This window comes from Camelina sativa, chromosome 20 (genome assembly GCF_000633955.1).
Source record: "Camelina sativa cultivar DH55 chromosome 20, Cs, whole genome shotgun sequence".
NCBI classification, from domain to species: Eukaryota; Viridiplantae; Streptophyta; class Magnoliopsida; order Brassicales; family Brassicaceae; genus Camelina; species Camelina sativa.
Genome location: NC_025704.1, coordinates 27177058 through 27189797, shown reverse-complemented (window position 1 = coordinate 27189797; position 12740 = coordinate 27177058). Strand labels below are relative to the sequence as shown.

The window sequence follows — 12740 nt, the reverse complement described above, 5'->3', positions numbered from 1 at the left end:
GGCTGACGTTCTCGCATATTGTATCCTGCCAAACCAACCAATAAAAAAAAATCATAATTAGTAGTACTACTAGTTTTACTAAAATTACCAGTTTCACCACCTTCTCTCTCTCCTATCAAAATTGAATCGAATGGTAAACGAGTTCTAATCTCCTTAATTCACTGAAATCGAAAGCCAAATCCCTTTCTTATCTAATAGATAGCTCAATCGACCCATAAACCTTTGTCAAACACCCAATGTGCTAAGCTTTCTTCGATCTAAATCCAATTGAATTTCTAAATTTACAAATCAAAAACAAATTCATCCAAAAGCTACTCTAATGTGAAGTAACGCACCTGCATTTTGAAGAACAACTTGATTCAACTCGAGTTGGTGAAGAACGACAACAGTAGGAGCTCGGACGACAGAAGAATCGCCGGCGGCTGGGTTGAGAGGTGAGAGTAACCAGGTCGGGTTTCTCGGGTCGAAAGAGCAGCTGGATTTATTTTTTTATTTAAAAAATTTAATCTAAATCAATGAAAATAGAAGGCTAAAATCGTCTCACCACCTCTTATTAAAAAAGGTGAGGGTATGAAGAATAGAGAGGGAGATAGGAGGTTTGTCAAATTTTTATAGGGACTTCTGAGATTATGTCTCGCCTGTAGGAGGCCACGGTTTCAACTCTTGTACCCCGTACTTTTAGGCTTTACATATTTCACCCTAGAAAATATTTATTCTGTCCAATTCCACCTATGTTAATTAAGTTTTATCTAATTAACCAAAATAAATTAAGGTTGTAAAAATCAATGATTTGCGTTTTAAAATCGATACAGTAAAACCTCTATAAATTAATAAGGTCGGGACCACAAAATTTTATTAATTTATAGAGGTTTTAATTTATCGATAAATTAATAATTATTAATTTAACGATAAATTAATATCTTATTAATTTATGAAGAGATTTTTAATTTTCATATTTTTAAAAATTTTGTTACTTTAAAAATATTAAAGAATTTTGTTATCTTGGCTATCATAATTGTTAAGTTTAGAGTTTAGGTAAAAATGATAAATGTTAGAAGTTTAGAGTTTATAAGAAATTGCTACTATCATTCATGGTAATGATTAAGTCAAAGAATATATTGTGGTAATTTTAGAATCAAATACATGTAAGGAAGCAATTATCGCATTTAGGATTCTCCATAATTTTTGGATGCGATTTGAGAAGACGGCAATGAAAAAGATTAGAGATGAGTTCCAATAAGAATGCAAATTCAAGAATATGGAAACAACAGTAGAGTCATATTTCACTAGATTTTCTTAGATATATATATATATATATATATATCAATATTAGCTTGATTATTAATTTATAATATTAATGGGACCATATTTTTACATAGGATTTCCGAAAAAATTATTATCTTATTAATTTATCGAAATGTGTCATTTTTTACACCGGCCCAACTTGGAACCGGAAGAATTTATTAATTTATAGCGAGTATTAATTTAAAAAGTATTAATTTATAGAGGTTCTACTGTATTTTGTAATTATTGTACCGCTATTGTTAACCCGACTCGAAAATATGAGATCCGACCGAAATAATTTTATTTACCCGTTATGAAACCCAATAAGACCAAATCGATTTGGGGATAACTAGAAATTAGGGTTCCTTTTCTCTTCTTCTTCTTCTTATTCTTCCTCGAGTCCGAGAAAATCGAGTTCTTCGTCCGTTTGTTCAATTTCCATCTTCTTTATCTCTGTTTGTTTATTTCTCTTTAACTAGAAGTATGAGCCATTTTTCGTCATCTGATTCATCTCATTTGACTTCGAGAACTACTCACAGAGGAGTTCCAAGTAGGTGCTGGTGTGGTAACGAAAGAACAACGTTCACTTTGAAGACAAATTGATAACTCTCTAATTTACATGTTTTTAGCATCTTTTTTTGTCCATATTTTGCATTGTTCATACCTTTAACTTAGCATTTTTAGGTCATTAACTGTAGGAATTCACGTTTAGGCCATTTAGGGTGTTGCATTTTTGTATTTGCATGTTTTGGATGAAAACATGTGCTTAAGAGCCTAAAATGGGGGAAAACAAGGACAAACTCGAGCATGTCCCCAAAGGAGCCATCGAGCTGGAAGAACAAGTCCGAACCCCAACACGATCGAGGAGGATCCAAGAGCCGGAAGAACAACCCGAAGATCTACCCAAGGAGTAACCTGACTTCATCATCGTGTACCCCATCGAGTAGACCATCGGGCAGGTCTGGGAAGCTAGGTCAAAGGGGTTTCCATATATAAACTCCTCCTCTCATTCCTCGCAAACGAGCACGCCGCAGACCCTCAAACCAGAGAGCGAGAGCTTCTGTGAGAGAACTGAGCGACTCAAACATTTTGCCCTTTTGTTTTAGATTTTATTTCATTACTTTTTATCATTTCTCTAGCTTTGTATCTTGTACTCTTATCCTTCTACTTTATCGTTTAATATAATGCAATTCTCGTTTATATTTGTTGTTATGTTTCTTGACATGATTGCCAAGTAGTGTAGTAAAGTTTCTAGGGATGGGATAGATGATTTTGTGTTCTTGATCGGTTAGGATGCCTTAGTTTGATTGTATGTGTTCGATAGATTTCCTTCTAGGTTGGTGTTCTTAATGCTGTCAACAGCCCGAGAGGGTGAGATTAGATCTTAGGTGTTTTACCACCGAGAGGTGTAGATGAGATGATTAAATCAACCAATGCTAGAAGTTTACTCACTTAGCCTAAGAGATTAGATGAGTAAGGGGTTTACTGAAAATAATGAATCGGATCTTAATGCCTGCTTGGTCATGTTTATCCAACGAGAGTTAGGTACGGGAGTGATCAAGGTTGATTGTTTCTAGTGCGAGAGTGTGTTAACAAGGTTTTAGAGATTCATTGTCTATGAAATATTTGCTTGAGGCATGTAAGGCATCTTTACTGGTCAAGAATACTTAGGATTCGATTACCCATCCTTAGAAGCTTTCATATTTTAATTGCTTGCATTTTCTTTCATTACTCGATCTCTTACCCGATCAGGCACACGATAACCTGCATCGAGTAATACCTTGAGTCGTTCATATTTCATTTGCTTACTCGATCACCCCACCCGATCCTGTACTCGAATGCTTGCATCGAGTGCTTAGGTCGTGTGGTTCTTTGTTTACTCTCTTTTCTTTTATCACTTTAGGATTGTTAGTATAAAACCCTATTTGCTTGGCTTGACTTTCACTGTTCTGATCATATCCTTCCTGCTAGCAATAAACAACCATTTGGATTGATAACCCTTTGTACTACAAATGCATAGGGAATTGATACCCTGGGTGAAAACCTGTTTATCACAGATGAGAATCCATATCGGAGATTCTACAGATGCGCGCAGGGCGTGAAGGTAATTTGATTTATGTGTTGGTTTTTTGAATTTATCAAATATTTTGCATCGGTGTTGACAGAGCCGTGCCTTAGGTATGTAAAAAAAAAGCATTTGCCTTAGGCCACATAAAAATTACATAAATAATATGCCACATTTTTTCCTAAATTAGGCTGAACATACATTTTTATGTAAGGTTATAGGACTTTTGTTTAGAAAAAAGACTCATATTCATTTACATTTATGGAAAATTTGTATGTTTTCCTATGCATTAGCTACTAAATCATGCTTTTTAGGAATTTGTTTTGAAAATGAGCAATATTACCTTTTTTGTACTAAAAATAAGATAAAAAATTTCTCAAAAATAGAATGTGAGAAGCTACATTTTTATTATTTGCCTTAGGCCTCTATTGACCTTGGCACGTCACTTGGTGTTGATGATTGATTCTCCGATCCGGACATGATGTTAGGATAAAAAGGAGAAACACATGTTTCGTTGGGTTGATGATGCTCTTCTTGAGGAGATAAAAATGATTGAAAGCAAACATAAGCAGCTCTTAGAAAATGTCAATGATCTAAGAAAGATGATGGTGGACAATATACAGATCCAAAACAAGTTCATTCAGGAGATGAAACAAGAGATGAATGAGATCATTCAGCAAGAGCTAACGGTGGAGAGTTTGAAAAAGTCGAGCATGAACAAGGTTTGCATACTTGTGGTTGTGGCAGTTTCGGTCGCGTGGTTGTGTGGAAAGGTTGTATGATGTGTTTGATTTATGTATTTCTATTGTTATGTTAAGACCCTGATTGGTTTTGTGTTGTTATCTTTAAACTCTTAATTTGTGTTTGTGTTGTTCGTAATGAAAAGAGAAGCAAGAAAAGCAAATGAAAATTGTCAGATCATTGAAAGTCTAGTTGTTGTCAATAATAAACCAAAACATACATCCGAATCGGCAATAATGTTGTTGTCATAACTCCAAAAAATAGGACAACACATTCAAATGCTTGTTACCATAAAAACCTAGAAACTCTACTTTTGTGTTGCTTTCGAGGGTTGTGTGATTGTGATCGTCTCTTGAGGGTCCTTCTTTGCCTTCTTTGCATCCTTTGCAATCTGATATGAATAGCACTAAGTAAGAGATTCAAGCTAATGAGAATGTTAAGTTATAAGAGATTCAAGCTAATGAGATTCAACCTTTAAGAATGTACCATCAAGTCCTATTATAGGTCTACAAGAACCAGCCCATTGTGGTGGCAATATTTTTGCAACATTTTTAGTTGTGAGCATCGTCAAAAAATATATGCGACGAGCATATATTTAAAAATAATTACTACAAATTTGGAATATTTTTTGCTTTATATTTTACGTAGCATTTATTTACGACAATATATAGTTGCATTAGACCGTCGTGATTATACCACTAATTTGCTGCATAAATATTGTTGCATTAATACAACACATATATCAATATATTACTTGGTTGCAAATTTGTAATAATATTTGCTATATTTTTTCTGTGGCAAAAATTTGTAACAAATGGAAGTTGCAAACATACGTTACAATTATACGACAAATTTACTACAAAAATAATGTTGCATTAATACGACAACATAGCAATGAGTCTATTTATTGTAAATTTTGCAATATATATGGAACAAATACCAATTTGCAACGCTCATATAGCCACAATAGAAAATGTGTCTCAATTTTATTGCATTTTCAAATTTGCAACAAAATATGGAGTTATTGCAACAAATTTTAGTGTAGCTATGACTCTATTTTCTTGTAGTGATAGAATCTATTGAAGACATCTTCACCCTTCTCATTCGGATACGTATCAATGAAGGCAACAAAATCTGGATTTCGAGCATGAATCTCCTCAACATATCCTTGGAGATGCGCAAACTGTTCAGCATACCCTTCCTTCAACTTTTTAAGACCAAGAAGTCTACCTCTTTGGCATTGCGGTTGCGTCGAGACCAACTTCCAATGGTCTTTGATATACCGCTGAATAGCCATAGGCATAAACTTCTCATTTAACCTCAGCTTGTCCATAAATAACTTAGCAATTACCATACTCTTCAAGATCTTACTTTTCCATTAGGTTTGCAACTATACCACATACATGAAGTCTTTGTCACAAACAGTTGCTTGTCTGGATCACAGGAACAGTACACCCTCCACTTATATTTGCCACCCATGCCGCACTTGAACCCAATCTTCTCCTTCTTCCACCTATTTTAAACCACATTATGACCATGCTTTATAATGCCAACTCCAAAACAGTTTCTTTGAACTCAACACTTGTGAAGAAAGTACTTCCAACCACAAATATGTCACCCAACTCGTCTGATTCTTCTATCCTCAACACAATGGGATCCTCATCCTCATCTGAACTATCTGATATTACATTTCGCTCAATTTCCAGCTCATAAGAAGAAAAAAGAGGTTGTTGAAGAATCTGAAAATGAAGAGGAGCTGGAGAAATCTAAGAAGGAAAAAGATGATGAAGATCGACTTAAGCTCTTTGCCTTTGAAGTAGATGATGGAGTAGCCAATTTTGGCAAAGACTAATTGCTATATTGTCGTATAAATATTATATCTTTTTTTAATATTAAAAAAATAAGAAATAGCAAATTTTTTTTCTTTTATATTAAATCTTCATCATCTTTGGTCGGATGTAATATTTAATATAAAAGAAAAAAAATTTGCCATTTCTTATTTTTTTTCTTCTCTCTCTCGCAACGAAGAGTTGCGAAATTGATTGAGATTTCTCTCAATGAAGGAAGTGGAGTAGATCGATTCGATATTTGGTGACTTTCATCTGTTCTTGGCCGTTAAGCTCATCCTCTCCACCGATGGCAGATCTCAGCAGCAATTCTCGGTGAGTTAAATGACAAGTTGGTTGGATGAAATTGGAGCCTTTTCTTCACCAAATCGGAGCACCAATCCCTTTATCATGGTACATTTGTCTTTTTTTTGTATCAATTTTTGTTTAGTAAGATTTAGAATTCAGGGTTCTTTAATTTTCGAAAATTAGGATTCTATGATTTTCAGACTTTGGGTATTTTTATTCGGGTTTATATGTTTATGTTTTTGGCTCTGGTCTTGCAGGTTGTGTGAATGGATACCTCCGCTGTGTTGAATACGAGAGAATCCCATCCAAAATTCTCACATACCAAGCCTCAGAGGCTCCAATTTACAAGGGTTGCTATCATTTGAATCAACAAACCAAGAAGATAGTCCAGAAGATTGATTTGACACTTGCGACAGACTTAGTTAAGGGTGTGAAGAGATAGTCCAGAAGATAAGTTTAACAAAGCTCTAAACAAGTTGTTTGTTTTCAATAATTTGGTAAACCCAATTGATGGTGCGGTTGATAAATTAGGTGTTGCGAGTTTGAGAGCTGTTGTGAAGTGCATTGGGACTTTGCTTATTGGTCTATGTGATTTGGATGATTGGGAATCTCTTCAAATTGGGTTTGGTTTACTTCTCAAGTTCGCCATTGATAAACGTCCAAAGGTATTCACTTTTGGGTTTCCCACTTCCTAGAATTGCTGAATGAATCACTATTGTCTATAGATTGACCATTTTCATGATCAATTCTGTTAAAGTGTGCATCTTTGCAGTTGTATTGCTATCTTGTATCATATTTTTGATGACAATCTTGGTTTGTGTGTTTGCTATGTTAGGTTAGAAGATTCGCACAAGAGTGTTTGGAGAAGTTTTTTGGTTCTCTACAATCATCTACTGTTATAAAGGAAGCAAGTAATACAATTTATGCTTTACTTAAAGAAGTGCTTTGGAGAAAGCCAACTCAGTCGAACCGACATTATGTTTAAGGAAACTTCTGATAGTTTGTGAGTCATTAGCAGGTTTTTTCCCTCCCTAGCTTTCAGCATATATCTCTTTTATTCTTCATTGTGGGCTTTGATTTCTTTATATATGTTATGATGAATTCCAACGTTCAATTCCTCTGCTTTGATTTCTATATATATGTTATGATGAATTCGTGGGCTTGGCACAAATCAAGATTACAACTAATCTTTTTTCGATTTGTAATTTATACTTCTATTTTAATATGCTTTTGTGTTTTGTATGTTTAAAAGATAATTGAAATGCAATAATAAAATTCTTCATTGTTTAAACATTAATTTTTTTTTCAAAACTAAGAACCTCACTTTTAAGAGTTTACCATTGGAGAAGTACAATTTTAATTAACAAACAAAAGGTTCTTATTTGGGAATTTAATGGATTCTACCACATTCTCTTTAAAACTTTTCTATTTTACCACATTAGAAATCATTTTTTCCATTCTACCACAAAATGTATTTAAAAAGACAAAAATATCCTCACATTTATGAACGAGAATTTGAAAGTAACTGTGTCCTTTTATGACACAACTAAAACTAACTCTGTGGAACAGTAGAGAGAGAAAAGAAAAAAAATTATGCCAAATGATGTGACGTTGAAGGGTTTTGAGAGAAGTGGTGCATTAATGATGAACTATCATAAAATAGTTTTTTAAAATAAATTAAATTGAATTTATCAAAAAGATACGTAACTCTGTAAATTAAACTTATAAGGACATCTCCAACCTCACTATATTTTAGAGTCAAAACTCTATTATAGAACAATATTTGCTTCAGATTGCTCTATATATAGAGCAACTCTATTCTCACCTCTATTTTTTTACACTAACTCTTGCTCTATTATAGAGTTACTCTATTTTAGAGGAAAAAATAGAGATATACATTGGAGATGGTCTAAGGTGGATAAAATTGGACTTGTGGACAAGATGTGTACACTACAAGAAAACATGGAATTAATTACTGCAATTTGCGACTAAAAACACAGTCGCTAAATTTAGCGACTGAATTGCGATTGTTTAGCTACTGAATGACTACTAAAATAATTCAGTCGCTTAGTAGACGCTAATTGGAGACTGATGCATATTGTCGTAGTGTAGTCGCTAATTTGCGACTAATTTGGAGACCAGTTTGATAGTCGCTAAAAGATTGTGACTAAAGAGCTACTATTTAGCGACTGCTTTAATAAATTTGGGCCTTAACAAAATTTGGACCGTAACAAAACACGAAAACCCATTATTTTCGTTTTCTTCCCCGAACAAACCCTAATCTAACATTTCTTTTCTCATTTCTTCTTCTTTTTCTTCTTCGAGACGAAACGGCGAAACCTCAAAACCCTAGATCTAAATTCCTCTCACTCGACAAAACCGTAAACCCTTGATGGCTGGACTAAAGAAAAGAGGCGGTGGAAGAAGAAACCCCTCTAATCGAACCTCTGGAACCTCACAAACGGCGAATCACAGACCTGCCAATCTTCCTCCCCAGTATACCTTCATGCCGACGAACCATCGAGTTCCAGAGACTGATTCTTAGGGAACTCCTGTCCCAAACCTCCAGCCTCCAGCGAGACCTACACCTTCTTACCGAGACTATTCACCTCCAACAAATCTGTTCCAGCACTCGAGGACCTTTCCCGGAACATCCCCTTCCGGCGAAGATCCAACCAGGCGTCCTTTTCCTCAACCTCTGGCCTCCGCGACGAATCCACCAGAATTCTCGAGTCAACTTCGAGAGTCTCCTCAACCGTCAGTCTCGAATCGTCATAGACAGTCTCCTCAAGTCTNGTCGACAGTCTCCTTAAGTCTCGAATCTACCACGAGAGTCTCCTCTACCTCAACAGTCTCATCGACCACCCTCTTCTCAACCTGTTCAACCTCGAGCAGCTTCTGCATCGCTTCACAGTTCTCAAGCGCAAAACTCACATGAGGAATAAGCTGATTCGGAGGATGACGGTGCAAGGGAATCAAATCTCCCAGCTGATTTACTCGCTTCTTTACATGACATGCTTGTCCAACCAGGCCGTGAGAAGTATACCTCTGTCCTCTCTCCCTCATTAGAGCGTGGAACCACTTGGTAAAAATTTGGATTAGAATTTTGTATTTTGGATTAGAATTTGATTGTGAATGTTTGTTTGGATTAGAATTTGATTGTGTTTGTTTGTTTGTGACTAGAATTTGGATTAGAATTTTATATTTTGGATTGTTTGTGATTAGAATTATTAGAATTTTGGATTGTTTGTGTTTGTTTGTGATTAGAATTTTACTTGGATTGATCGATTTGTTTGTGTTTGATTAGAATTTGACTACTGATTTGTTTGTGTTTGAAGGTTTGGTAAAGACAAGTCATCACTTACCCGACAGATTACAAAAGTGTTTACAAACAAGTTTGATGGTCCATTTTACAGTTGGGGTTGTGTTCCGAATGCAAGAAGAGAAGGTTACTTCTTGGAATTCGCGGTGAACTTCTACTCCTTTCAATTTGATTTATGTATTTATAGCTTTTTTCTTGGTTTTTTTTATCACTAACACTAGTCTTCTTTTATAGAAAACACACACCTGGGATCCCTCTCTAACCGGTGTGGTTCAAGCAAAGTTCTATAGCATTTGTCAAAACCGTATGAAAGACATGGTTTCCAAGGCAGCAGCTCAGCGAGAGGAAGTGAAACCGAGGTGGATTGAGAGAACTCTTTGGAAAGAAATGTGTGACTATTGGGACACCGAAGAAGCCATGGCAAAGAGTGCAACCACTTCAGCAGCTCGAATGTCTGACCGTAATGGTCTTGGCCCTCACAAACATGTATCAGGGCCGAAGTCTTACTTACAAATCGAACAAGAGATGATGAGTTACATCATAACTTTTTCATTGTTTAATTACTTGACATCAAATGGTTCCTAACCTTTCATTGTCTAACATTTCAGGAAGTAGAATTGGGAAGACCGCCAACTATTCCTGAAGTTTTTGTCAGGACTCATACCAAAAAAGATGGTACTTTTGTGGATAAGAAAGCGCAAGCAGTTCATGAGGCATATAAGAAAAGAAGGGAAGCTAAGTTGGCTGCTGAGGATAATGATGAGTCTTTAGATGGTACTTCACGTCGATCAGAGCTATCTCACGAGGAGGATGATGAGCTCTTTCTTCAGGTAATTTGCTTCTTTCTAATAAGCTATTAAGTTTTTCATTGTTAAGTAATTATAATACTTTCTTTCTAATAAGCTTCTTTCTGTTTTGTGTATGGAGTCTACTTACATAAATGATAAAGGAACATACTTTGGAGTTGGAAGCCTAGGAAGTTACATCAACGAGAAGCGGAAGTACCCTGGAAGCTCTTCTACTTTCACAACCCTGCAACAACAGCTTGAAGACGCTAACCGCAAGATAGAGGAACAAGCAGCTCTACAAGCAGAGCGTGACGCAGAGGCTTCACGGGTTGCAGCTGAGGCTTTGCGGGTTGCATCTGAGCAACAAGCAGAGATCTCACGCTTGGTGAGCTTCCTCAAGACTAACCCAAACTATGTCGCCTTCCTTGAGTCTCAAACCAATGACCCAAACCCTGCTGATTTTCAAAGTTAGGTTCCCTCATGTAATATTTGCAACACTCTTGGATATTTGGATGTTTTTTGGAACTTTTGCAACTTTTGTAAAAACATGGTACTTATGTATTTGTTTAATTTCATGTTTGTTATGTTTTAGTACATGTTTTCTTAATCAGTTTTGGTATTACAAAATCAAATAATGCATTTTTACCAGAATTTTTTAAAAAACATGATAATTAAACAGTCGCAAAACAGTCACCAAAACGTAAACAAAACAGTACCCAAACAGTCGCAAATGAGTAACCATATCAGTCGCTAAAGCGTTGCAATTCAGTCGCAACTTTAGCGACTGTTTGGCGAGGGAAGAGCGACCCCAATTATCAGTCGCCAATTAGTAGCTCCATAGCGACTTTTTAGCGACTGATTTTTTTAGCGACGCACTGTTTAGCGACTACGTATGTCAGTCGCCAAGCAGTCGTGACTAAGTAGTTAGCAACTGTATAGTTACTGTTTTTGCAGTCGGTAAATCCATGTTTTCTTGTAGTGGTATCAACATGTCCACTAGTAAAACTTTTTCATTTGTCAAGTATGTTGATTAGTGGACAAATTATAAACGAAACTTGTCCATTAATTGGAGTATTAATTCGATATTGGGGACAACTTTTGGTATATATTACGGACAAGTTATGCATGAAGGGATCATTTATAATGGACAATTAAGTTGGTCTACTGATTTGATACTGAATCTAGTTCATCGAAGAATATGGACAACTTCTGTAAAGGAGTGGAAGAGTAGATGAACATAATATGTTTACAAGGTAACGGAAGAGAAGGCAAACATAATAAGTTTCCTACCGTAAAAGATTTGTGGACAATAATATATATGTGGACAAGTTGACAAATTTAGAAATGGAGTCTTTTGATATTGGGCCACAATATATATGTGGACTACAGATGTAACATGGAAAAAAAATTTATGTGTTTCGTTTTTCTGACTTTAAGAAGAAGTTTAGACAATTATTAGAAGAAGAAAGAGTGAATATTCTTTGTTGTCTACTTTTTGTTGATTTGACAATCAAAAGTTAGAAAAGACAAGATATAGAAAACAATGTAATAGAGAAATCAGTTAAAATAAAAGATTTGAGAAAGAAAATAAAGAAGAATGATATAGTCTTTTTAGTTATGCATGTGGTATTTCTCAAAAACATTATTGGAATGTGGTAGATCCAATAAGAAAAGTTTTTGAATGTGGTAGAATTGTTAAAAAAAAACTCTTCTAATTTTATAAAAGTACATTTTTAATACTAAAAAATGTAAGAGCCCCAAGATACAAACCTACCAATAAAGATGTTCTTACTCTTCACATTATTAATCTTTTTGATAGATGCATCTCCACTGGATTATGATTCAAACCGATTGAATTCTCATGGAAACCATGAATCTTCTAAATATGTTGTCGTCTTCGATTTGACATTTGTCAAATGTTCTAACCTTACCTCTGATTTTTTTTTTGGCAAACACCTTTCCTCTGATTATTCATTATTTTGCTTTGATTCTTCTTCTTTTCTGTTTTAATCACTCGTTTTAGAGGTTTATCAATGGCGTAACTAATAAATAACAATGATAAGAGTAGGGTTGTACGACGGTGAATAGATGAAGAAGATGTAGTGTTTTTGTTTTTGTTTTGTTATTTTTAATCGTTAATAAATAATAATATTAAACTAATTAAAATTTTAATTAAACAAATATTCAAATCAAATTAACCAACATAATTTAACTATTTCACATTGATGGATATTACTGTTCTCTCATCTTTTAATAGCAGTGCAAACAAGAAAGTTAATTTTTTTTTGAACAAAACAAGAAAGTTAGTTTTAAAGTTTAAAGTGTTAGTGAAATCATTTTAAAGGTTTATAGTGTTAGTGAAATTATCTCAAAGTTTAAAGTGCTACTCGGTGACACTTTAAAGG

At 34.9% G+C, this 12740-nt stretch overlaps 1 protein-coding gene across 1 annotated transcript; it reads left to right on the top strand.

Annotated features, from left to right (window-relative positions):
- On the top strand, positions 9114 to 12190 carry LOC109131262. The gene is made up of 5 exons (XM_019241965.1): positions 9114 to 9310; positions 9564 to 9693; positions 9782 to 9967; positions 10451 to 10684; positions 12155 to 12190. Exons 1-5 carry the CDS (start codon positions 9240 to 9242, stop codon positions 12188 to 12190), a joined length of 657 nt encoding a protein of 218 aa, XP_019097510.1. The 5' UTR covers positions 9114 to 9239.

Excerpts from the sequence above, each read along its gene's own strand:
- LOC109131262 (XM_019241965.1), top strand. The coding sequence starts at position 9,240 with ATGCTTGTCCAACCAGGCCGTGAGAAGTATACCTCTGTCCTCTCTCCC. Across the intron at positions 9,311-9,563 it reads TTAGAGCGTGGAACCACTTG|GTTTGGTAAAGACAAGTCAT; the intron begins GTAAAAATTTGG and ends TTGTGTTTGAAG. Across the intron at positions 10,685-12,154 it reads TTGCAGCTGAGGCTTTGCGG|ATGCATCTCCACTGGATTAT; the intron begins GTTGCATCTGAG and ends TCTTTTTGATAG.